Source organism: Acipenser ruthenus, chromosome 48 (genome assembly GCF_902713425.1).
Source record: "Acipenser ruthenus chromosome 48, fAciRut3.2 maternal haplotype, whole genome shotgun sequence".
NCBI classification, from domain to species: domain Eukaryota; kingdom Metazoa; phylum Chordata; class Actinopteri; order Acipenseriformes; family Acipenseridae; genus Acipenser; species Acipenser ruthenus.
In genome coordinates this window covers 5673472-5700971 of record NC_081236.1, presented here as the reverse complement: position 1 = coordinate 5700971, position 27500 = coordinate 5673472, and the positions used below count along the sequence as shown (strand labels likewise).

At 41.6% G+C, this 27500-nt stretch overlaps 2 protein-coding genes across 2 annotated transcripts in view; one reads left to right on the top strand and one right to left on the bottom strand.

Moving 5' to 3' along the window:
- LOC117407880 (Fc receptor-like protein 5) overlaps positions 1–15925 on the top strand; it is a 26121-nt gene extending 10196 nt beyond the window's left edge. Inside the window, exons 3-8 of the mRNA XM_059014622.1 lie at positions 2001–2258; positions 8821–9114; positions 13862–14137; positions 14504–14605; positions 14833–14863; positions 15356–15925. Of these exons, the coding sequence (XP_058870605.1) occupies positions 2001–2258; positions 8821–9114; positions 13862–14137; positions 14504–14605; positions 14833–14863; positions 15356–15437 (1043 nt within the window). The 3' untranslated portion in view covers positions 15438–15925. The remainder of the gene's footprint in view (positions 1–2000; positions 2259–8820; positions 9115–13861; positions 14138–14503; positions 14606–14832; positions 14864–15355) is intronic.
- A 4962-nt stretch (positions 15926–20887) lies between these two features.
- Positions 20888–27500, bottom strand: part of LOC131721206 (zinc finger protein 883-like) — a 12665-nt gene continuing 6052 nt past the window's right edge. The window contains exon 3 of the mRNA XM_059014618.1: positions 20888–24289. Coding sequence (XP_058870601.1) covers positions 22740–24289 — 1550 coding nt within the window. The 3' untranslated portion in view covers positions 20888–22739. The remainder of the gene's footprint in view (positions 24290–27500) is intronic.

Below are 27500 nucleotides of genomic sequence, written 5' to 3'. Positions count from 1 at the left end.
TCCTGCATGCAATACTTTAAGTTTGCTTACTATACCAGAATCTAAATCATTAATGTAGATTAGGAATAGCAGAGGACCTAATACTGATCCCTGTGGTACACCACTGGTTACCTCACTCCATTTTGAGGTTTCTCCTCTTATCAATACTTTCTGTTTTCTACATGTTAACCACTCCCTAATCCATGTGCATGCATTTCCTTGAATCCCTACTGCGTTCAGTTTGAGAATTAATCTTTTATGCAGGATTTTGTCAGAAGCTTTCTGTAAATCTAAATAAACCATGTCGTATGCTTTGCAATTATCCATTGTCAATGTTGCATCCTCAAAAATGTTAAGCAGGTTAGTTAGACATGATCTCCCTTTCCTAAAACCATGCTTACTCTCTCCCAGGATATTGTTACCATATAGGTAATTTTCCATTTTGGATCTTATTATAGTTTCCATAAGTTTACATATAATAGAAGTCAGGCTTCCTGGTCTGTAGTTACCTGGTTCGGTTTTGTCTCCCTTTTTGTGGATCGGTATTACGTTTGCAATTTTCCAGTCTGTCGGTACAACCCCTGTGTCAAGAGACTGTTGCATGATCTTGGTTAGCGGTTTGTAAATAACTTCTTTCATTTCTTTGAGTACTATTGGAAGGATCTCATCTGGCCCAGGGGATTTGTTTATTTTAAGAGCTCCTAGTCCCTTTAACACTTGTGCCTTTGTTATGCTAAAGTTATTTTAAATTGGATAGGAACAGGTCGACATGTGGGGCATGTTGTCTGTGTCCTCCTTTATAAAAACCTGTGAAAAGTAATCATTTAATATATTTGCTATTTTTTTTTCTTCATCTCTTAGACATTTAACCTCCTCTTTGAATGTTCTCTTGTTGTTATAATATTGGAAAAACATTTTGGAATTGGTTTTAGCCCCCTTAGCAATATTGATTTCTATCTCTCTCTTGGCCTTTCTAACTTCCTTTTTGACTTGTGTTTGCAGTTCCAAGTACTCTTTCTGTGTACTTTGTTTTTGGTCCCTTTTAAATGCTCTGTAAAGTGCCTTTTTTCTCTGAATATTTTTTTAATTGATCTATTAAACCATTTTGGCCATTTTGTTTTAGATTTGTCTACTTTTGGGATGTAATTGTTTTGCACCTCTAGTACTACATTTTTAAAAAACAGCCATCCTTTTTCTGTGGATGTTTTCTCTATTTTACTCCAATCTACTTCTGTTAGTCTCTGTTTCATACCTTCATAGTTTGCTTTTCTAAAATTGTAAACCTTAGCTTTAGTTATTACTTTTGGGGCTTTAAAAAACACTTCAAATGAGACCATGTTGTGGTCTGAGTTTGCCAATGGCTCTCTGACCTCTGTTTTAGTTATTCTGTCTTCATTATTTGAAAAGACTAAATCAAGGCATGCCTCCCCTCTAGTCGGTGCCTTGACAAATTGCGTTAGGAAGCAGTCATTTGTCATTTCAACCATTTCAATTTCGTCCGTCGTGCCCCCCATTGGGTTTTCCCATTTTATATGGGGGAAGTTGAAATCCCCCATTAGTATGGCTTCTCCTTTTCTACACGCATTTCGAATGTCATTGTACAACAGATTATTTTGCTCAGAGTCTGAATTTGGCGGTCTATAACATGCTCCTATTATTATGCCCTTGGAATTTTTGTCTATTATACTGACCCATATTGATTCTGCATTGTTTTCTTTGTCCCCTGGGCTTCAAGACTATTTCTTATGTATAGCGCTACTCCTCCGCCTCTTCTGTCCTGCCTGTCTTTCCTATACAGTGTGTACCCACTAATATTATATTCGTCTCCATCACTCTCAGACAACCAAGTTTCTGTAACACCTATCACATCGTAGTTACTTGTTAGTGTAGTAGCTTCAAGTCTCTCAGCCCTGCTGATCTGAACTCTTTCTATCTTTTCAGATCGATGGGTGATCCTGCAGACTAATCCATCCTGACCCATCTCTCAGCTCTGCTGATCTGAACTCTTTCTGTCTTTTCAGATCAATGGGTGATCCTGCAGACTCCCCCTCAGCCTGTGATTGAGGGAGACACTGTGACTCTGAAGTGTCGTGTCCGCTATAATTCTCATATTACCAGGGTTGTCTTTTATAAAGATAATGAAGAGCTACAGTCCCGGACTGACACAGAGCTGAGTGTGGATCGTGTTTCAAAGAGTGACGAGGGGTCTTACAAGTGCAGAGCGTGGAGGAACGCCTCTTACCTTGGTGAATCTGCAGAGGTGCGGGTGTCAGTGAGAGGTAGGTTCATTCTAACAGAGGGAGTCCTCACCCCCTTCTCTGTCTGTAATGTCTCACAGATACATTCACACTGGAGTCTATTCCAGCTGTGTTAATGTGACTGTGCAGAGGTGCGGGTGTCAGTGAGAGGTAGGTTCATTCTAACAGAGAGAGTCCTCACCCCCTTCTCTGTCTGTAATGTCTCACAGATACATTCACACTGGAGTCTATTCCAGCTGTGTTAATTTTCTCAACACAACTCAGGTGCTGAAGTAACGGGTTCTTGCAAAGTTTTCTGATATGAAAGCTCTTCCTGGTCTGAGTGACTCTCATACTCTGAGTAGTCGAGAAGCTGTAATAAAGCAAAAAGAGGACCTTTTAACACATGTCTTCTCATTTAAAATGAAAACTCACAACATGAAATAAAACAGGACAGTGCCTGTATATTTATTCAAAACACAAAACAAACAAAACAAAAAGCTGAACTCCTTCAAGGAGTGTTTACTAAACTTTGCCAGTCCAAACTACTCAACTGGAAGGCTAAGCTGTTGACCAGCAATAAAACACCTGTACTTATTAAATATCAAACACAGTGCTGAGAGAGAGAGAGCGAGAGCGAGAGCGAGAGCGAGAGAGAGCAATAAAACACCTGTACTTATTAAATATCAAACACAGTGCTGAGAGAGAGAGAGTGAGAGCGAGAGCGAGAGAGAGAGAGAGAGAGAGAGAGAGAGAGAGAGAGAGAGAGCAATAAAACACCTGTACTTATTAAATATCAAACACAATACCTTCTCTTCAGGTTCCCACACAGGTCTCTCCACAGGCCTTAGCCTTCACACAGACAAGAGACACACCTTTTGACCTGCTTATATACAGATAGGTGTCCCTAATTACATTAATAAAACAATGAACTCCTTTGCAGCAAAACAATTCAATTAAACAAATGTGCATTCGCACATGTTTTTTTTTTCCATGCAGGGAGGATTAACCCCCTCCCTGCTGTGTTACACTTCCCCCCCCCCCCTTAAGTGCGCAGCACTGATCGGCCATTCCAAGGCCACATTCCCCGTCCCCCTTTGAAGTCCGTCGCCCAGAGGAAGGGACCACGATCCAGCGAGGAGGGACCCAAACGGCTTGCCAGGGGCGACCGACGCATAGGCCGGTAACCTGGACGGTGCAGCGACAGGCAGAGGTGTGAGCCACGGGACCGGTGCAGCGACATCTGAGACTCCAGGGGGAACACAGCGGGAGGAGGGGGAATGCCAGTGACGTCACATGACCGCGTCGTGACGTCTGAGGTTTCAGGGGGAGCGGAGCAAGGGACCAGGTGAGCAACTGTGCCTGGTGGTGCCCCGACCTGGGCACGAGATCGAGCACAGGGAGGTCCATGCATTCCGGCAGGGTGTCAACAAGCACTGGGCAAGGGACCGTACCCATCAGCGCCGGACTGCTTTGCTGGGGTGGAGGTCGGGGCAGTGGTGGAGCTGGGCACTTTAGCTCCTCTTTCTCAGACAGCTGCAGCTCCTGCCACGGCTCGGGCACTGCCGGTTTTCTCTCCAGAGCAGGCAGCTCTGGTTCCAGAGCTTGCAACTTTGGCTCTGGTACAGGCGACTCTTGTTGTGGTGCCGGCCACACCACCTTCTGAAGCACCAGCTCCAGCTGTGACACGGGGAACTCCAGTTCCCATGTGGGCAACCCCCACTCTTGCCTCCACTGCTGGGTACTCTCGTTCTGCTTGCGGGTTGCCTCCTGCATCTCCGCCGTGGACTTCTCTAGAGCCCTTATCAGCTCTGCAATGTCCATATTTTTTTATTTATTTATTTATTTATTTATTTATTTTTCTGCGGGTCAGTTGGGGCTCTCTCTTACCGCTGCCACCATATGTAACCGAGCACGCAACTCACTCGGCTTCGTTGCCCCTTAAAAACACCGACCCAACACAGAAATGGAGATTAATGTGCAGTTGCGCTATTTTTAATGAACAACACCAAAACAAAACACACACAAAATAAACACCTAGCTCTGTACGAGCACTAACTAACACACAGGAACACCCTGACTACAAGTGGGACAGCTAGGCTGTTTCCCCACTAAACAATAAATAAAAACTACACCAGTTTAATACAGTACACCTTTTACCTCACGACTGCCAGGAAGCAGAGTACTTCTTTCTGCCTCCTTCTTCTCAGCCGCCCCGAGCAAACTGACTGCCCTCTTTAAATACCCTGCACCTGGTTCTAATTTAACAATAATTACCAGGTGCAGGGGATAATTAATAATAAAACAATTAACAAATTAAATAAAACAATAAAGCAAAACAATTCAATTAAACACATGTTTTTTTTCCATGCAGGGAGGATTAACCCCCCCCCCCCCCTGCTGTGTTACACCACATACACAAACAGGAGTGTAAACAAAGGGTGGAAAAACAGCAATACAAAACTGAAAAACAAAAACACTTTTCAAAACAAAGCTATAAAATAAAAGGTGGCCAATACAGGGGCCGAGCGCTACCAAAAAGGAGGGTCCCACTGCCGAAGTGCATGAGCTACACACCCCTCACTATACTGTATGGAGATCGCTCCTGATCCCCCTAAACTAACCCTGCTCTATATCAGTGCCAGTGACGTAGGAAATAAGTTGACTGGGAAATAAGTTGATCGCGCAAGCGCAGTAATGCAAAAGTAGGCAAAAGTAAGGCAGAGCAACAGTTTGATTAAAGGGGAGGTTCACTGCATGGCTTTTTATTTTTATCTGACCGTTTTATTTGCAAGACTGTGTATGATGGTGCGTGTTCGTGCCACTGTCTTTTCGTATGAACTTTAAAATGTGTGATCGACGGCTCTTTATATGGTAAATTGTTTTAAACCCCTGTCTTTATGTTTCTATAACATCATTGTCAATCAGATGTAGTTTATGTGTGATCACAGAGATTTATTTATATATTAAATGATTTTACACGTCAAAATGTTGTCAATCTTTAATCAAAATTAAACTGTTTCAGTAATATAATCTAATGACATACTGCATCCATCATATTAGTATGACAAGGTCGTATTTTGCATCCATCATCCATGCTGCATCCATCATATTAGTATGACAGGGTCGTATTTTTACATTTTAATATTAGTACAGCTGTAACTTTACTACAGTTTAGACACGGCATTACGTAGACCTCCATATACTGTATGATCTCTCTTTCTTACAATAGCTGTCTTGGTTGGTATTGAACTACAGGCATTTACCACGGTTTAGCAAAGACGTTAACTCTTTTTAATTTTTAACTAATTAATGTATTGGTTCTTCCCAAACTTGTAATTGAAATATACATGCATGATGAAAACAAGTCTCCTGTTCGTTTTCTGTCCTAATTATACAAAGTACAGTATGTAAAAATAAATGAAGCAACAAAGCGCATAATACAAAATAATAATAACACTGTATAAGCAACATTTTTCAAGTACATCATGTGATTTATGTGACCGTGGCATTAGTAATTGCAGCAGGGAGCTCAATTTGTTCTAAGACTGAAACTCATGCTTTAACTTTTGGAAAGTCGCTTGTATACCTGTCCATACAGTAGTGCTTCCCAAAACAAGAACACGTCCAGAAATGCAAAATAACGTTAAATATGGAACACATTTTGCTAGTTAACATTTGTTACATTAATATCACAGGCAGCTTACAAATTTCTCTGTCTGTCTGCTATCTGCTATCTCCTCCTGGATGCACTCGCATCACCTCAAACTCAACCTCTCTAAATCTGACCTCCTTTTCTTTCCCTCCTCCCCCTCCTCTGATCTCTCTATCTCTGTTCCTCTGGAATCTACCACACTCTCTACCTCCTCCTCAGCTAAGAACCTCGGAGTCACCCTGGACCCCTGCCTCTCTTATTCCCAGCACATCTCCACTCTGGCACCCACTTGCTGATTCTTCCTGAGCAACATACGAAGATGCAAGCAAGCAAATCTTCACCCAGCTGCTTTTACATCATGTGACCGAGTGAGTCACTCATCAATGAAACAATTAGCTCAGCCACTGGTCTCTTAACAGGATGTTCCCCAGTTTCCTATGTTGGTCAGAGACTGAAACCTTGGTAGAGCACCCTTCTGGCCAACTCAGGTATTACACTGCAAACTTATATTTTAACCCTTTGCAGTCCATTTATTAAGTGCGTGTCAGGCACGTCAGGTCCAATTTATTTTCACACGCGCAGTTAATTTTAGACGCGCTGCTTAAAAGTATTTTTTTTCCACAGTCAAACGGATTTAAAAGGCCCTGCATATCAACAAAGCACTCACCAGGCATGTCCAGCCCCGCCCCACCCTTTAGTTCGCTATAGCTTTCACATATGCTAAGAAATAAATAATAATAATAATAATAATAGTCGTACATAGCGATCAATCATCTCCTGATCACTCGTTTTATTACCAAACTCCTCAATAATGCGATCCAAGTCATTATTTTATTACTATAACATCTATTTATTATTATTTGTTTATTTAGCAGACGCCTTTATCCAAGGTGACTTACAGAGACTAGGGTGTGTGAACTATGCATCAGCTGCAGAGTCACTTACAACAACGTCTCACCCGAGAGACGGAGCACAAGGAGGTGAAGTGACTTGCTCAGGGTCACACAATGAGTCAGTGGTGAGGTGGGATTTGAACCGGGGCGCTCCTGGTTACAAGCCCTTTTCTTTAACTGTGATATTCTCTGAGCACTGATGCAGTAACAGCCAGCTTGTTTCCTTATGGCCGCCAGGGGCAAGTATGACTAATCATTTTTTTTTTTTTTTTCGGCTTGTCTCGGCTCCTGTCGCTCCCACTCAGCCATTGAATGGTGTGAAAGAATATAAACACCTCAGTCTAAATTAAGATCCAAAGTTATTCAGTGCACTTCATTAACATTCTAGCAATTGCAGGGAGAGACAATCAGAAGGCAACTGAACATAAGTTCTTCTAGTAACCCATGAGTTCTCTGCTCGCAGGCAGAAACAAAGAGTTTATATAGCTAAACAGGCATGATTCTACATAAGGCAGTAACCAATCAAGTCTTTACAAGTATTCTGCTTGTACCAATCACATGTTAATAAGCTTCTTATAGTAACCTTGTATTTCTATCAACAGTGGCTAATACTTTGCATTGTGTAAGAAAAGTGAAGATGCAAGCAAAATGTTTATCTAGTTTCTTGGCAACTTGCAGTTACAGATAGTGACAGCTAGAACACTCTGAAGAAATAAAAGACCTATTGTACTCTCTTACTTACATACACAGACTTTCTGTCACGTACATAATTTTTTTTTCAAACTCAAGTCTATGTCTCACATTGTTTACTTCCACAATGATCTTCTCGTTTTTTTGATGATGTCAGACAGGGTCCGACAATGGACCGGATAGGAATAATTGCAATGTCGGACCGGGTCCGACACAGGACCGCAAAGGGTTAAAGTGTAGGGCTTTCACCCTGCCACACCACTACTGCACAGAGACAGACAGACAGACACAATGTATTTTCTAAAACTTGTGCTTTTCATATTCAGGTCTGTAATGCTCTCAGTAATTCAGGTAGTGCAGTACCCTACAGGGGCATTGCATTGGGACCTGAGTTGGCAAGGAGATTTAAAATGATACAAAGCAATTGTACAGTGAAAAACAAAATCAATAAAAAAAGCTTAAAACATTATTTTCTAATCAACAATATTAACATATTTATAAAGAAAATCCTATCCTCTAAATGTTTTATCATTTTATAATTATCTGCGCTGAACAGAAATGTTTTGTTTTTTTTATTAAAGGTTAATGCATTCTTTAATTCAGATTTTTATGAATAATGTGATTTTCTTCCCAGGCTGCAACAATAGTGGTTTTGTGAAAGCTGGTTTAGCACTTGGCAATGACAATGCTACAACATGAGTGACAGACACCCTGCTGAACCCAGGATACAGACTTTAACTGGGTTTGGATCCACAGAGCCTCACTGAATATGAAGCCACAGTCTTAACCTGACCTGTGAGGCAACAGTGAACAAGCCTCCTGTCTCCACTACATGGCTTTTACCCCACAGTGTTATGGACTGCTATTGTATTACACTGACCTAGCCCCCAGAGTGCCCCCCAATTAATGTCTAACAATGCTGATCAGAGCTCAGCTCTATAATTAATATTCAGAGAAAGGTGGTGCCCACACTCTGAGAGACAGGAGCAGACACTGACTCTAATTCTTCATCCTCTCTGTTCACTCACTCTGAGAGACAGGAGCAGACACTGACTCTAATTCTTCATCCTCTCTGTTCACTCACTCTGAGAGACAGGAGCAGACACTGACTCTAATTCATCATCCTCTCTGTTCACTCACTCTGAGAGACAGGAGCAGACACTGGCTCTAATTCTTCATCCTCTCTGTTCACTCACTCTGAGAGACAGGAGCAGACACTGGCTCTAATTCATCATCCTCTCTGTTCACTCACTCTGAGAGACAGGAGCAGACACTGGCTCTAATTCTGTCATCTTCTCTGTTCACTCACTCTGAGAGACAGGAGCAGACACTGGCTCTAATTCTGTCATCTTCTCTGTTTCTACAGAGCTTCCCCAGACTACACTCACCCTGGAGCCTCCATTCCCAGAGATATTCACCGGGGAGACAGTCACTCTGAGGTGTGGGGTTGAGGGGGGTTCTGCTGGCTGGAAATATCTCTGGTACAAAGACAGTGAGGACACTCCAGTGCTCCAGACTGCTGGACGCAGTATAACTGGTGACAGCTACACAATCACTGCAGCTGCTCTATCTGACCAGGGCCAGTACTGCTGTCGAGGGCAAAGAGGAGATCAACCATGTTCCTCTCAGTGCAGCGATCCTGTTACACTGACTGTGTCTGGTGAGTTTATTAACACAGTGATCCTGTTACCCTGTCTGTGTCTGATGAGTTTATTAACACAGTGATCCTGTTACACTGACTGTGTCTGGTGAGTTTATTAACACAATGATCCTGTTACACTGACTGTGTCTGGTGAGTTTATTAACACAGTGATCCTGTTACACTGACTGTGTCTGGTGAGTTTATTAACACAGTGATCCTGTGACACTGACTGTGTCTGGTGAGTTTATTAACACAGTGATCCTGTTACACTGACTGTGTCTGGTGAGTTTATTAACACAGTGATCCTGTTACACGGACTGTGTCTGGTGAGTTTATTAACACAGCGATCCTGTTACACTGACTGTGTCTGGTGAGTTTATTAACACAGCGATCCTGTTACACTGACTGTGTCTGGTGAGTTTATTAACACAGTGATCCTGTTACACTGGCTGTGTCTGGTGAGTTTATTAACACAGTGATCCTGTTACACTGGCTGTGTCTGGTGAGTTTATTAACACAGTGATCCTGTTACACTGGCTGTGTCTGGTGAGTTTATTAACCCAGCTGAAAACAGAGCAGTGTTCTCAATACAGACCCTGCAGAATCCATCAGTAACATTGCCCATGTTTACAACAGAAAAAAAAACAGACTGATATGCTGTTGCCGTACCTTTTAATACAATACAATATTAGATGTACCTGCTTTATTAAGAGAGTTAATAACAAACTTGGCCGTCAATGTGTTTTAATTGATGTGGGGCTGTGCTAATAATTCTGATGTCAGACATTGCTGTGGTATTAGTAATGAATATTAAAATTGCTAATTTGTATACCCCCACATTATCTGACTCGAATCCCATCTCACAGGCTCTCTGTTAGACTTCGAAGCTGGCTTGGGACTCCTATTGTTATTGTAAGGTTTTTATTATTATAATTATTATTATTATTATTATTATTATTATTATTATTATTATTGGGCGTCCAGGCCATAGGCTGGGAAGCCTATTGTTATTGCTGTGAATCTTCTTCTTGTTCTTTCTGTCAGAGTTGCTTGAAAACTCATGAAAATCGGACGGTTGGTAGATGCCTATGGGAAAGTGTCGCGGAAGAATAAACACATGTCGTAGGTCACATGGTTTAGCCAGCATATTGGCTTAATTGAAAAAAGGGGTTGCCTAAATGTAAAAATTCACCTTTCGAAAACCACTTATTGCAGAGTGCTGAAACTGGGTATACTTGTTGAGGGATAGTCCAAGATTAACTGGTGTTCATAAGAAGCTGATGGGTTGTGTGGTATGGTGGCTATGTTGGATGACATCATAATCACACTTGGATGACAGCATAATTACAAACCACGAAAAAATTGGTAAAAACTTGGCTAGTGTGGTTGTCAAGAGAAGTTGCTTCAATAAGAAACATGGATGACATCATCAGCATACAAAACTGGCTAATAACTCCTTATAGAATGCAGATAGGGTCATGGGTACTATGGAACACCTACAGGAACCCATATATTCTGTATCAAAAAAATGTAATTATATGCTATAAAAATGTTATTGCCTGTGACCTTTGACTTCTCCTTAAGGCCATGGTCATGATGGAACACATATAGGAAGACATGTATGTTCTATATAAAAATGTAATTGCCAGTGACCTCTGACCTCTCCTAAAGGTCAGATAGGGAGATAAGGTCATGGTTACTGAAGAACACATACAGTAGCCCATATATTCTCTATAACAAAATGTCATTGCCTGTGACCTCTGACCTCTCCTTAAGGTCATATAAAAAGCTGCCTTATAACTACTTACAAAGTTTAGATAACATGATTGCACAAAAACCTGTGAAACGTTGCTGTATAGTAGTACCCTATGGGAAGTAATGCCCACAATTGAATGAAGATGATTGCTCACATGGATAGTGACCAATCGATTTGCATAAATTTCATGGTAAAAACTAAGAAGCCATAAAGTTGCTTGCAACTCTAGTTATTATTTTTTTTTTTCTTCCCAAAACTTTAAACTGCTCCTGTTCACATGTGGTGTAACCAATCAACATGAAACCTGGCAGGTAGCTGCCTATGGGAAATGATTCATCTGAAACTTCGCATATGTCATCAGCAACCATTTTACTATCAAAATGGCTGCTACCAAATTCGACAAAAATGCGACCCAAACATCAAACTGCTTCTGTTTGCAAACCATTTAACCAGCTAACTCTTAACTTGGTGGCGTTATCCTGGGGACAATGGAATTCAAATAGGGAAAAATTGTGTTCTTTTGTAAAACAAGATGGCTGCTAGACATTTTCTTAAATTTAAAACCACTTCAGTTGAAAAATTGTTTATTTGATTAACTCCAAAGTTGACAAGCATCATTCCTGTGTCAACAGAATTGACATTTTCAGAAACTGTGTTTGTGCGTAAACCAATATGGCCACATGACGCATTTCTTTAAAAACCTTTCAAAATCTTCGGTCAAATGTAAAACTAGCTTATAAAGCCTTACAAAGTGCAGATAGGTTAACGGTTACTGTGGAACACATATAGGAAACCATATGTGCTCTATCCAAAAATGACCTTGCCTGTGACCTTTGACCTCTCCTTAAGTTAAAATGTAAAACTAGCTTATAACTCCTTACAAACTGTATATAGGTCAATGGTTACTATAGAACACAGAGAGGAGCCCATATACAGTATGCTCTATCCAAAAATCACCTTGCATGTGACCTTTGACCTCTGTAAGGTCAAATGTAAAACTAGCTTATAACTCCTTACAGTGCAAATAGAGTTATGGTTACTATACAACACATTTAGGAACCCATATATGCTCTATTCAGCAATTACCTTGCTCGTGACCTTTGACCTCTCCTTAAGGTTAAATGTAAATTAGCTTATAACTCCTTACAGTGTGTAGATAGGGTCATGGTTACTATGGTGTTTAAAGTTATAAAGCATCATGAGGTGATGAACTAATGCAGTATTTTGAATTGAAACTGCTCCATAAAACTGATCTATTGCTGACACTTGTGCTGAAATGCTACAGCTTGCTAAAATTTCCACCTGGTACTGAGCTTGGAAGCCGTAAAACTGCCTGGCAGTTCTAATTATTATTATTAAAAAATAAAATAATTATTAAAAATTATTAAAAAGCATAATTAATACAGGCAATGCATGCTTTTTAATTGCATATTTTGTAATGTGCACAATCAATTATGTATAAACAAAAACAGGGTCAATGCTTTCGTTATGCATATCAAAGATTTGTAATGTCACACAAAAAGGCTAAATTATTAATAAATTAATCAATCCTTTTTAATGTCAAATGGGAATAAATGACCATTTTTAATCTTTATGCATGTTTACACATTCTATGAATATGTCTGTTGCACTGTGCTGTCCAGCACTGTCTGTCTATGTGTGGAAATAAGGGCTAATCAACCAAGAGAACAAATTCACACACAGAGAACATCTACAAATATTACAAGAATCCAGAGCTATGCTCATAATACCCCTGAGAGACAGTAACATTGAGCTGCTTTTATTAGAGACTGTCACAAAGACGGCCAGAGTGGGTGGCGTCAGACCAGAAAAGGAATACACAGAGACGGTGATGGTGATGAGCTGAGTGCAATGGCTGTTTAATAACAAATAAAAGGTTTTAAACAGTACACAAAACAGGACACGGCACTTGCGCCAAAATAAACAGACAAACAAAACGGACTAACACTAAACAAACGGTGCACGGACAGACAGACAGACACGGTGAGTACAAACAAACTTATCTTTACGTTTTTACTGATTTACTTATTTTAACTCTCCTCTCTCTCTCTCTCTCTCTCTCTCTCTCTCTCTCTCTCTCACCCGTTCTCCTCTTCCGAACACCCAACCCTGACTGAGTGCTACGTGTCTCTATATATACTGTTGTGCTGGGATTCAATTACTAATTAATTATTCACTTGAATCCCAGCACGTGAATTAATTCTGTGCAACCCCGTGCTCACATATTACATTTTAAATGCACGTGCGTGATGTGCAATCCCGTGCCTAAATACAAATATACACTTTAAACACACGTGAAACACAGACCCGTTTATATCCCGTGTACCAATCTATACACCAACATTAACATACGCACGCATACATACACAAAACACACAAATGCACACAGGGGCGGGGCACTTTGCCACAGAGACCAACACAGTTAACAAGTCCATGTGAACAGAGCCTGTGGGTGCAGGTCATGCTGAACTGGGTTTTATTTCTGTCCTTGGCAGACAGGTCTGTGTTTCTAACAGGCCTTTCTTGACTGAAACATTTTTTGTTTCCTTTACAGGCAAAACGATAAGAAGCCTCTATACTCCAGCACTGACTCTGTCTCTCTAAGGAGCCTCTATACTCCAGCACTGACTCTGTCTCTCTAAGGAGCCTCTATACTCCAGCACTGCCTCTGTCTCTCTAAGGAGCCTCTATACTCCAGCACTGCCTCTGTCTCTCTAAGAAGCCTCTATACTCCAGCACTGCCTCTGTCTCTCTAAGGAGCCTCTATACTCCAGCACTGCCTCTGTCTCTCTAAGGAGCCTCTATACTCCAGCACTGCCTCTGTCTCTCTAAGGAGCCTCTATACTCCAGCACTGCCTCTCTGTCTCTAAAGAGCAGGTGGCTCTGGGGGAATCCCACTATATGGAAGACGCTGGTTCTGATTGATTTGAATATCTTGGTCAGACAGCTTCACAATCACTAACCTGTCTTCATGTCATCTTTTCGTAGCTCTGTTCTCCAGGGTGACTCTGACAGCATCTCCAGGAGCCACAGTGAAGGAGGGAGAGGCTCTTAACCTGACCTGTGAGGCAGCAGTGAACAAAACCCCCCGCCCTGAACTCCACTACACCATTGTGAGAGACGGGGAGCCTGTGACTAACAGCACTGACTCTGCACTGTACAGCATAGCCAGCACTGAGAAGAGCCACACTGGGAGCTACACGTGTGCTGTGGAGTCACAGGGAGTGAAGAAGAGCAGCCAGGAGCTACACATTGAACTGCAAAGTAAGATTACAAACCCGTCCTACATGACTGTCCTTGATTGAAAGTGATCTCACAGTAAAATAGGTCACATTGTGATCCCATTATATTCCTATTCCCTGAAGAAACAGAATAAACAGACCACAGAATTACCAGCAATTACAACACAATGGATTGGTAACAAATCCTGCACAGTACAGACACTGTTTTTATACTTTGCAAATTCAGTGGTGTATATTTCCCACTAATGTTTTAGATTTAGAGTGGCAAGTTGAAGGCTGTTCCTATAGAGCGAGTGTGAGCAGGGTAATGTTCTTGAATCCCTATCAACTCAGTCAAAGTGTATGGAAGTCACTTGCACACACTCATACTGTACCTTCCTTCCCCCAGCGTCCTGGCACAGCGCTGTTGCTATTGGCTACAGAGTGAGCTTCACTCTGATTCATTTCATTGTGTTCACTCTGCTGCTCCTTCAATACTGCAGGATCCAAGGTGAGACTCCCAGTCAGTGCACACATTTCACCTGGCCTGTCACAGCACACATGCAGGCTTCTTCTTAAACAGCACAGCCCAGTCTTAGGGATCGTTCATTAAGAATCATTATTTCATCATTAAACATGCACAGCTCATTTACAAAATACACATTTTGGAAGTTTGTATTTATTTTTGTTAACACAATTATAAGAAAGAAACTGAACAATCTGTATATATTTTTCCAGGTTCCCCGTGTCTCGCTGGTGGTAAGTCAAGGTAAGTCAGTATTATCCAGTATGTGTACAGACAGGGGGCAGCACTCGCTATCTCTACCTGTCATCATCCTTTACAGCACTGGAAATGGAGATGGAAACTTTCTGATTAGCTCTTTAAGAATCCCTCTTGCAAACTCTAACAGTGCCCTTCACTTAGACCTGTGCCCTAAGATGCTATATTGGGTTCATGTATTTTTAGGTGGTTTCCAGATCATAAACATCTACCGAGATACTGGATTCATAATCATTTTTCTTTGATTCTTCAATCTAGAGTATTGATAATAACCCTTTGTCAGTAATGTCACAAAGCTGCTGCCGCCACACAGTGTCTTTACAGTTGATACACAGCTGCTCCTTACCCTGAAATGCACTCTGTGATTTCAATGGGACTTGATTCCTCTGAAGCCTAGAAGTGTCTTCATCCTTTAAAGCTTCTGTTATTGCTGCAGTTAAACTCTGAGCCCTCCTTGTGTGTCTCTGACATCTGTCTCAGGAAAACCTCGGATCAGGAGCAGTCAGCAGAGGGGATTGAGCTCTCCAGCCGTGTGCAGCACACTGGAGTGGAACTGGAATAGTGCTGCATTACCAGAAACTGGAGTGGAACTGGAATAGTGCTGCATTACCAGAAACTGGAGTGGAACTGGAATAGTGCTGCATTACCAGAGACTGGAGTGGAACTGGAATAGTGCTGCATTACCATAGACTGGAGTGGAACTGGAATAGTGCTGCATTACCAGAGACTGGAGTGGAACTGGAATAGTGCTGCATTACCAGAGACTGGAGTGGAACTGGAATAGTGCTGCATTACCAGAGACTGGAGTGGAACTGGAATAGTGCTGCATTACCAGAGACTGGAGTGGAACTGGAATAGTGCTGCATTACCAGAGACTGGAGTGGAACTGGAATAGTGCTGCATTACCAGAAACTGGAGTGGAACTGGAATAGTGCTGCATTACCATAGACTGGAGTGGAACTGGAATAGTGCTGCATTACCAGAGACTGGAGTGGAACTGGAATAGTGCTGCATTACCAGAAACTGGAGTGGAACTGGAATAGTGCTGCATTACCAGAGACTGGAGTGGAAGTGGAATATTTGAGCTTGTGTTTAGTACACACTAGCAGCTGAGCTGATAATCGTATTGATGTTATTTTGTGAAAACAATAAAGCGTTAATACTGTATTACAAAAAATGACTGAGTGTTCTGAAGTATACGGAACGTGCGGGTGATGTCATAGGTTGTCATGGCAGCGGCGATCATCACGGGAGTGGTCATCCGGGACAAACGCTTGTGGATTTAGAATAAAAAAAATAATATGGAAGACCAAATTCTAAAGTGCATAGAAATGAAACTGCTGAGGATGAGAATTCATTGCAGAATGAAATGATGAGGGCTCAGAGGTTTCAGTTAAAATCCAACATACACACATATACAATATATACAAATTCACAGGGAGAATATATCTCATACATAATAAAGACAATTCATCTATATAATATTAGAAAGAAAGAAAATAACTCTCCTAACCCCTCCCCTCCCACCACCACAACCTTAAAATAACTCTCCCAACCCCTCCCCTCCATCCCTCCACCCCAACCTTAAAATAACTCTCCTAACCCCTCCCCTCCCTCTACCCCAACCTTAAAATAACTCTCCTAACCCCTCCCCTCCCTCCACCTCAACCTTAAAATAACTCTCCTAACCCCTCCCCTCCATCCCTCCACCCCAAACTTAAAATAACTCTCCTAACCCCTCCCCTCCCTCCACCTCAACCTTAAAATAACTCTCCTAACCCCTCCCCTCCCTCCCTCCACCCAACCTTAAAATAACTCCCCTAACCCCTCCCCTCCCTCCCTCCACCCCAACCTTAAAATAACTCCCCTAACCCCTCCCCTCCCTCCACCCCAACCTTAAAATAACTCTCCTAACCCCTCCCCTCCCTCCCTCCACCCCAACCTTAAAATAACTCTCCTAACCCCTCCCCTCCCTCCCTCCACCCCAACCTTAAAATAACTCTCCTAACCCCTCCCCCCCAACCTTAAAATAACTCTCCTAACCCCTCCCCTCCCTCCCTCCACCCCAACCTTAAAATAACTCTCCTAACCCCTCCCCTCCCTCCACCCCAACCTTAAAATAACTCTCCTAACCCCTCCCTCCCTCCACCCCAACCTTAAAATAACTCTCCTAACCCCTCCCCTCCCTCCACCCCAACCTTAAAATAACTCTCCTAACCCCTCCCCTCCCTCCCTCCACCCCAACCTTAATATATGAGATATATTCTCCCTCCCTCCACCCCAACCTTAAAATAACTCTCCTAACCCCTCCCCTCCCTCCACCCCAACCTTAAAATAACTCTCCTAACCCCTCCCCTCCCTCTCTCCACCCCAACCTTAAAATAACTCTCCTAACCCCTCCCCTCCCTCCACCCCAACCTTAAAATAACTCTCCTAACCCCTCCCCTCCTCCACCCCAGCCTTAAAATAACTCTCCTAACCCCTCCCCTCCCTCCACCCCAACCTTAAAATAACTCTCCTAACCCCTCCCCTCCCTCCACCCCAACCTTAAAATAACTCTCCTAACCCCTCCCCTCCCTCCACCCCAACCTTAAAATAACTCCCCTAACCCCTCCCCTCCCTCCCTCCAATTTAGCAAAACCAAACGATTAAAAAACCTCCGGTTTCCAGAATTAAAACAGTATCCAAAGTCAGTACTGAAAACTATAGCATATAGAGTAAGGCCCTAACAGCAATTACAAAAAAAGAACACATCACAGTATCTAAACCTGTCTAATGATTAACTGTTACAATACCGTAGCTTGCTTCACTCGCTTTGTTTTGGCTGCATTATCGTCATTTTTTTTTAAATGTGGGTTGTGACAGATATTCAGATAAATTGTAACATTGAAGAGGTGGGCTTTGTATTAGAGGCTGTGTGGTCTAGTGGTTAAAGAAAAGGGCTTGTAACCAGAAGGTCCCCGGTTCAAATCCCACCTCAGCCACTGACTCATTGTGTGACCCTGAGCAAGTCACTTAACCTCCTTGTGCTCCGTCTTTTGGGTGAGACGTAATTGTAAGTGACTCTGCAGCTGATGCATAGTTCACACACCCTAGTCTCTGTAAGTCGCCTTGGATAAATGCGTCTGCTAAATAAACAAATACTACTAATAATAATAATTAGAAAACTGGTGACAGAGTCGGAAATCGCGTGTGACGGGCAAGTGTATTAATTTGTTACATTATCTATCTCAATGGGGATTGATTTTATTCTTAATAAAAGGATGGTAAAATGCGATTGACAGGTATCTGGGTAACGGATAACTGAGTGCTGACTATGTATGTGGGATATGTATTCCCATCAAGGATCACAGAAGAGAGGGAAAAAGAGAAGAGAGAGGGAGAGGAAAGAGATGAAGGGAAGGATGGGGGAGAGGGGGAATGAGAAAGGAAGTAGAGGGGGAATGAGAGGAGGAGAGCGGTAGAAAGGGAGTCTGCCGTCCAGATCCTTTTAGTGAAATTCATTTGAACCTTTAGGAGATTAACACAGAGGTGACCATGGACACAGGTGTGAGGAGCCGTGACATTCCACACACTCTAGAGAAGAAAATACTCAAAAGAATTTCATTTAAAAATTGGACAAAAAACATTACATTGTTTACAGTCCAGGTCACGGATGTACCAGCTAAATCTATAGAGCACCCCGGCCCCACATTTATTTCCATTGCCACACTGTATTGTAGATTATTTTGTGCTCTGTAATGAAAGCTTCATCCATTAATCCGGGTTCATACACTTTTTCAAACATCAAAATTCCATACTTTTTTCTAGACTTCCATTTGTTTTTCCCAGACTTGTGTTTTAGTTTCTACTAGTTTTTCAATAGTTATCCACATAGGCGGGCAGCCACAGAGCATTATAGCTTTTTGATTCAGAGCAGAAGTTGCTCCTGGTTTTCTAAAAGTATTTGTTAGAATCTGGAGGTGCATATCTAGCAAGAGACAATGCAGGTATGCAAAAGAGAAGTAAGATACAATCCAAGAAATGCCCAATATCTGTGTTGCATTATTTACAAATAGAATACAAAAAGTTGTATACTGCAAGTATACTTATGTCAAAATAGGACAGTATTATGTGACCAATAGGATACTAAAACCAGACAATTTTGGCACAAGTATACATGCAGTATATTACTTTTTTGTAAGGGATGAGATTGGATTCCGAGCCAAACTTCTTTTTGCCAGCTGTTAAATGTTGAACACTCTGGGAGGTGAAAAATAACAAAAATGAAATAACAAATGTGCAAGTGTGGTATATTAAACATACAAGTCAAACACTGAATACAGCACACCCTCGCTATAACAACCCTGTTTGGGTCCAAAGCCTTTTGTTCGCTATAGTAAAAGGACAACCCAAAACAAACAATATAAACTGTTTTGTTTCAATTGCAGAAGTTAATTTAAATCTTGGTTCATTATTTAAAAAAAAAAAAATCAATGTTGCTTTGCCATACCGGTTGCATAGAGCTGTACGAGTGAACATCAGCAGCAGTTTGATTTTAAAATCAGTATTTAATCGTATAATGAAGGCCATATAGCGAGGATGTAAATAGTACACTCAGCTGACGGTTTGGACCCGAGACAGTTGCTGCACTCGGTACTGTAAGTTACAAGCAAGCACCATACATTTAAAATAAAATTACCGGTATGTTTTATTAATCACATTAAAGAAATGAAAAAAGCGATGTTAACATGCTACGTTTGTACAAACCAAGGGGCTGCAGAAAGAGGTTATTTTATTTTTTTTAATCCGAGTCAGTGATAATAAGGGCCTGTTCACACTGGAGCTTTTTTTCGTACTCAGTACGGTTCGGTTCGTTTGGAGAGCAGTGTGAACATCAAAGTTCGATTTGCAAACAAACCGAACTGAACTGAACTGAGACCACTTGAAGAGATCGTCTCAGACCGTTTGGCAAAAGAACTGAGTTCGGTTCGCTTAAAAAATGTGAATGTGAACACTGGACGGTCTCGGTTCTTTTGTAAACAGGAAACAGACCCGGTAGATTTGGCTGTACAGTAGCGTACAGTTACTACATACACAAACAGGTGGTAAAAATGTCCAGATGAGTGATATGGACAACGGGGGAAACAACGACATTGTCAGAAATTTGATCAGAAAAAAATAAAAATAAAAATCAGACTGACAAAACCCAATGTATTTGCTGTAATATCAACATACCTGGGAATTTATTAAAATTACCGTGGCTCCGGTTGGCTGGTGCGATTGCTATAACCTCTTTTAAAAAAGAAAATCTGTTTTCTTTATTTTTGTAGAATTGTTCAAGTTCATGTTGAATGGTGTGAACTGCCTCCAATCGCTTTCATGATTCATCACTGACATTGGAAAAAAAAATCACATTTGCAGAAAATACAGCTGCATGTGGATTACTGCATACGATGTTGTGCGAGGGAGTGTGCAAGCACCAACTTTATTATACAATATAGCACAGTATGTAAGTTAAACATTCCGTTTTTGGCTCGTTGTCCAGTTTTTAACAAACGTCTGTTTGTTAAAGTTATGCTTGGTGTGTACGTGAATATATGTACCAGTGCTGCAAAAAAAAAAAAAAAAAAAAAAAAAACTAAAATACAAAGTTTTATATTAAAAAAGGACAAGATTTTTTTTCTAAATTATTATATGTTCCTGATTTTGGTTTAGTAAACTTAAAGAAAGAAAACAATGCTATACAGCAGGATGTCAGTCTCAGAGTTTGCCAGATAGTTTCCAGGTATGAATTACGTGTTCGCTGTTGTCTTGCATAAATGAAATAAAACACAATTTATTTATTCATCGCTGTACACACTCTATGCTAATGTTTTACACGAGGCGCTATATCCCTAAAAAATACATTCCTTTATATCTGTCATTATTACAATACCGTAGTTCTTTTTTTCAGTATACGAGGATTTTATATAAATGAAAAAAAGCAAAACATTAAACAATATATACAGTAGCTACTGTACTGCTATTGTAATTGAATATTTACATAGTGTGAAGAAGCAATGCCAGAAAATGTAAACATCCGATGGTCTTTTATTAATAAAAAACGAGTTCACTTGATTATTATTATTATTATTATTAATATTATTCATTTATTTATTTATTTCTTAGCAGACACTCTTATCCAGGGCGACTTACAATTGTTACATGATATCACATTATTTTTACATACAATTATTTATTTATTTTTTTTACACATTACTTTTACATACAATTACCCATTTATACAGTTGGGTTTTTACTGGAGCAATCTAGGTAAAGTACCTTGCTCAAGGGTACAGCAGCAGTGTCCCCCACTGGGGATTGAACCCACAACCCTCCGGTCAAGAGTCCAGAGCCATAACCACTACTCCACACTGCTGCCCTGATAATTTCAATATGAACACAAGTGAACTGAGTCCTGGGAAAACACGGAAGTGAACCACGAAAACGAGCCCCAGTTAATTTCCAAACAAACTCAGTACGTTTGTATACAAGGCAAGTGTGAACAGCTAGCACATTGATACAATGCTTCAAAACAAACGAACCAAACTGAGGATGTTTGAAATGAACCCAGTTTGAATACACCCTAACTATCGTATTCGATTTTTTTTTTTCCTGGGTTGGGAAATAACATTAACGATTTAATAAAGGTAACAACAAGATAACACAATGTGAATCTCGGTGAGCAGAGTACAGTAGCTTGCAATTCCAGTCTGTAAAAATCATAGCCTTGGCTGTCGTAGACTCCATTTTACCCTTCGTTTCACTGGAGCAGACAGTCATGTGACATATACCAGTGCGCTGACTGGATAGGATTGCTTTTGAGTTGTGAGGGCGTTGTCAGGGGTGTTACACGGGGCAATCCTTGCGGGATTTGGTCACAAGCAACATAGCTGCTACTAGTAAACTGTCTAGACAGTTACTGCTAGAGCTGCTGACCCGCTTTAGAGATCAATTATTATTAATAATAAAAGTAATCGCAGAATCATTTTCATTCTCCCGTGATGCTAGTAAAATTCCAGACTTTTTCAAGACTTTCATAACGGAGACGTGGTTTTTCAAGCATTTTCAAGCCAGTTTTGCATTTTTCCATACATTTTCCAGACTCCAGACTAGCGTACGAACCCTGATTAATAGTCATAGCTCAGCTACATTTTCATTGGGAATTTGTCACCAAGTGCAAGATATTGCAAAAGAGCAAGAAAGAGCCAGGGATGAAACCGTTATGACTTTCTGTACCCAAGATCCGTACACATGCCTGCTGCACTGCTATTACTCGAGGCACTTTACAAAGGCAACACAAACACAAGCATGGACAATGCACACTGCAAAGCGACACGTCATGCAATATTCACTCATTCATGTCATAATACAGTCATGCAACACTATCAGTTTTCATATGTTTTTGAATCGTGATGAATTTCCAAGACCCATCCTCCAGGCGGTTGCTGTCTCGTCTCTGGGATGCTACATCAGGGGTCTGAATACTCATTACCATCAATTTATTTATTTTCAAGTTAATGAAGTTCAAATGTTAAACTCTGAAACTCATTTCCACACTGAGTTATTGATTTATCCCAACTCGTCCATCAGATGAGGTGTGGAATAGTTTCCTTTCTGCATATTCTCGCTCCCAGGCACTGACTGCATTGACAGCCTGAGTTAAACTGACAGCAGAGAAGCCTCTTGTGACGTGTCAGCGTCACCGCCCACTTTGACAGAGAGCAAGAGAGTGGATTTGCATTTTTATAATTTAAAATGCATGCTCTTAAGAGTGATACACAAAACATACATGCTGAAAAAATGGACCGCAAAGGGTTAAGAGTGATATACAAAACAGTCTTTAAGGTTTCTCTCCTCTGTGAATTCGCTGGTGTTTTTGAATGGCTTGTTTAAGACGGAAACTCTTCCTACAGTCAGAGCAGCAACACAGTTTCTCTCCTGTGTGAACTCGCTGGTGTTTTTTTAGGCTTCCTAAATGACTGAACCTCTTCCCACAGCAAGAGCAGTGATACGGTTTAGCTCCTGTGTGAGTTCGCTGGTGTAAAACAAGGCTGTCTGACCGACTGAAACTCTTCCCACAGTCAGAACAGTGATACGGTTTCTCTCCTGTGTGAGTTCGCTGGTGTTCTTTTAGGCTTCCTAACTGTCTGAAACTCTTCCCACAGTCAGAGCAGTGATATGGTTTCTCTCCTGTGTGAGTTCGCTGGTGTGAAACAAGGCTGTTTGACTGTCTGAAACTCTTCCCACAGTCAAAACAGTGATACGGTTTCTCTCCTGTGTGAGTTCGCTGGTGTGAAACAAGGCTGTTTGACTGTCTGAAACTCTTCCCACAGTCAAAACAGTGATACGGTTTCTCTCCTGTGTGAGTTCGCTGGTGTGAAACAAGGCTGTCTGACCGACTGAAATTCTTCCCACAGTCAGAACAGTGATACGGTTTCTCTCCTGTGTGAGTTCGCTGGTGTGAAACAAGGTGGTCTGACCGACTGAAACTCTTCCCACAGTCCGAGCAGTGATATGGTTTCTCTCCTGTGTGAGTTCGCTGGTGTGGAACAAGGCTGTCTGACCAACTGAAACTCTTCCCACAGTCAGAGCAGTGATATGGTTTCTCTCCTGCGTGAGTTCGCTGGTGTCCTTTTAGGCTTCCTAACTGACTGAAACTCTTCCCACAGTCAGAACAGTGATACGGTTTCTTTCCTGTGTGAGTTCGTTGGTGTCCTTTTAGGCTTCCTAACTGACTGAAACTCTTCCCACAGTCAGAACAGTGATACGGTTTCTCTCCTGTGTGAACTCGCTGGTGTTCTTTTAGGCTTCCTAACTGTCTGAAACTCTTCCCACAGTCAGAGCAGCGATACGGTTTCTCTCCTGTGTGAGTTCGTTGGTGTGAAACAAGGCTGCCTGACCGACTGAAATTCTTCCCACAGTCAGAACAGTGATACGGTTTCTCTCCTGTGTGAGTTCGCTGGTGTGAAACAAGGCTGTCTGACCGACTGAAACTCTTCCCACAGTCAGAACAGTGATACGGTTTCTCTCCTGTGTGAGTTCGCTGGTGTAAAACAAGGCTGTTTGACTGACTGAAACTCTTCACACAGTCAGAGCAGTGATACGGTTTCTCTCCTGTGTGAGTTCGCTCGTGTAAAACAAGGCTGTTTAACTGACTGAAACTCTTCCCACAGTCAAAGCAGTGATACGGTTTCTCTCCTGTGTGAATTCGCTGGTGTTGTTTTAGGTTTCTAAAATGATTGAAACTCTTCCCACAGTCAGAGCAGTGATACGGTTTCTCGCCTGTGTGAGTTCGTTGGGTTTTGTTTAAATGCCCTATCTGCATGAAACCTTTCCCACAGTCAGGATATTCTCCACCGCCTGCCCTCGCTTTAGCTGCTGGACTGGAACCTGGAAAACATGAACAGGAAAGAAAGTAAGAGGGGCTGCTTGTAGGCTTAAGGTTGGTTCATAATTCAGACTCCGACATAATTTGTCGAGGGTCTCTGACCCTGTGTGACAGGTCGGAATTACGTCACACACACTCTTGCGACATGCCTATTTTTTGGAAAGTCGTACAGCCTTTTCTCATGCATCTGCGACCTGAAATCGCATGGGGTCTGCGCCGGATGTATCACATTCATCTGCAGTGATGTATGAATCAACTTTTAGGGCATGTGCAGGGCCAGATTAACACATAGGCAAACTAGATATACCGATAAAACTTGACTTCACTGACGTTCGAACGAGGCATGCATCTCAAAATCAAATTGTCCTGACGGGTGTTATGCAGATTTCTGTAACCCATAGAATTGTGTATCCCCTGTGCAGAGGCAGTTTCTCAAAGATCGCTGGACGTGCACGCGTGATATTTCTGTGCCCGAGCCCCACTGTGTTGTCAAGCACTGCCATGGAGTTCAACAACGGTGGAGGAGTGGATTAAAGCATATGAATTTCAGCTGTGGGGGCTTGCACTGAGTTACACCAGCTTAAAGTTAAAAACTTAGAGTAAGTAGCGGGGTTCCAAAGATATAACGTTCCACATCCCCATGTGTTGCTAGAACTGTATTTTTGTTTACGACTGTAAGTCGCCTTGGATAAGGGCGTCTGCTAAGAAATTAATAATAATAATAATAATAATAATAATAATAATACAATACTACTTTTTAAATAACGTACCTGTCATTTATTTTCAATGCTAACATCATGACAACTTTTTACACATAACTTTAAAGCATGTTTCAAAGGTCTTTTCAAAATGCCCACCCTAGTGCACTGATAGCGTCAGGATTATTGCCAACATTGTCAGGTAACACAGCAATAGTGATCCATGATGTGGTACGGAACAGAAAAAACAGAGCACGTAAGGTTTTTTGTTAGGGGTGGGAATTTCGAATAATAAGATATTCGAATATACCAAGAATGAAAGTTTCGACTCCTCAACCTCTAATTACTCATTGACAGGTCCTTAGAAAGTATTAGCAGCAACCACACATAGGGACGCTGTGGCAAAGTGGGTAAGTGAGTGCAGATGAAGGTAATGCAGCAGTGCAGAAGAAAACATTCAGACAATTATATCCAGGTGCAAGAAAACAGACACAATTATATCCAGGTGCAAGGGTGTGTATTGGTTTCACAATGTCCAGAGGCTGACGGCAATCAGCTGTAAATAATACTGTTGTAAAGCGATACAGTGGTGTGTATCACTTCAATTAGAATCCCTGGGTTTGAGCCGTAACAAAAAGTCCCGTTCTTTTAACACCCACACGTCACACAAAACACAGACACAGTTCTTTAGTGAGTGATTTTAGTGCTCGTGGTGTGTAATACAATTTGTTGTGGTGAGGGAAGTGCTGGTGTCCGGGTTTGATGCTGGCCTGTGGCTACAGCTCCGGACAGTGTTAGTAGTGTTAGTAAACAAACAAACAAACAAACAGTTTACTAGACAAACAAACAAACACAACACTCACGTTTTTTGTTAGGGGTGGGAATTTCAAATAATAAGATATTTCCAAGTGATCTGATTCAAACATTCAAAATCCTAAAAGGTATAGACAGTGTCGACCCAGGGGACTTCTTTGACCTGAAAAAAGAAACAAGGACTAGGGGTCACAAATGGAGATTAGATAAAGGGACATTCAGAACAGAAAATAGCAGGCACTTTTTTACACAGAGAATTGTGAGGGTCTGGAACCAACTCCCAAGTAATGTTGGTGAAGCTGACACCCTGGGATCCTTCAAGAAGCTGCTTGATGAGATTCAGGGATCAATAAGCTACTAACAACCAAACGAGCAAGATGGGCTGAATGGCCTCCTCTCGTATGTAAACTTTCTTATGTTCTTATGTACAGTGCCTGTAGAAAGTCTACACCCCCTTGAACTTTTTTCACATTTTGTTGTGTCAGTGCCTCAGTTTCATGCATTTAAATGAGGATTTTTTTCCACTTATCTACATACCATACTCCACACTTTTAAGGGGAAAAAAAGTTTTTTTATTGAGAAAAAGATGATATATTACAAATACAAAACTGGAAGATCATAATTGGATAAGTCTCCAACCCCCTGAGTTAATACTTGGTGGAAGCACCTTTGGCAGCGATTACAGCTGTGAGTCTGTTGGGATAGGTCTCTACCAACTTTGCACACCTAGATTAGGCAATATTTGACCATTCTTCTTTACAAAACTGTTAAAGTTCCTTGGGGAGCGTTGATGGAAATTTTCGATTGGATTTAGGTCGGGGCTCTGACGGGGCCACTCGATGACATTTACCTTTTTGTTCCTTAGCCACTCCAGTGTAGCTCTGGCTGTGTTCTTTGGGTCGTTGTCATGCTGAAAGGTGAACTTCCGTCTCAGTTTCAGGTTTCTTGCAGAGGGCAGCAGGTTTTCCTCAAGGACTTCACTGTACTTTGCTCCATTCATTTTCCCTTCTATCCTGACAAGGGCCCCAGTCCCTGCTGATGAGAAACATCCTCATAACATGACGCTGACACCACCATGCTTCACAGTAGGGATGGTGTTCTTTGGGTGATGTGCTGTGTTGGGTTTGTGCCAAACATAACGCTTTGAATTTAGGCCAAAAAGTTCCATTTTAGTTTTGTCAGACCAAAAAATTTTTGCCACATGGCTACAGAATCTCCTGCGTGTTTTTTTGCATACTTCAAAACGGGATTCAAGGTGGGCTTTCTTGAGTAACGGCTTCCTTCTTAACACCCTACCATACAGGCCAGATTTGTGGAGTGCTTGGGATATTGTAGCCTGTAGCTCTTGCAAAGTTGTCATTGGCTTCTTGGTAGCCTCTCTGATCAGTCTCCTTGCTCAGTCATCCAGTTTGGAGGGACGGCCTGATCTAGGCAGGGTCTTGGTGGTGCCATACACCTTCCACTTCTTAATAATCATCTTGACCGTGCTCCAAGGGATATTCAAGGCCTTTGATATTTTTTTTATACCCATCCCCTGATCTGTGCCTTTCAACAACTTTGTCCCGGAGTTCTTTTGAAAGCGCCTTGGTGCTCATGGTCTTTGCTTTGAAATGCACTACCCAGCAGAGGGAACCTACAGAAACTGCTCAATTTATCCTGAAATCACTACAATTTAACACAGATGGAGGCCACTTAACTTGGT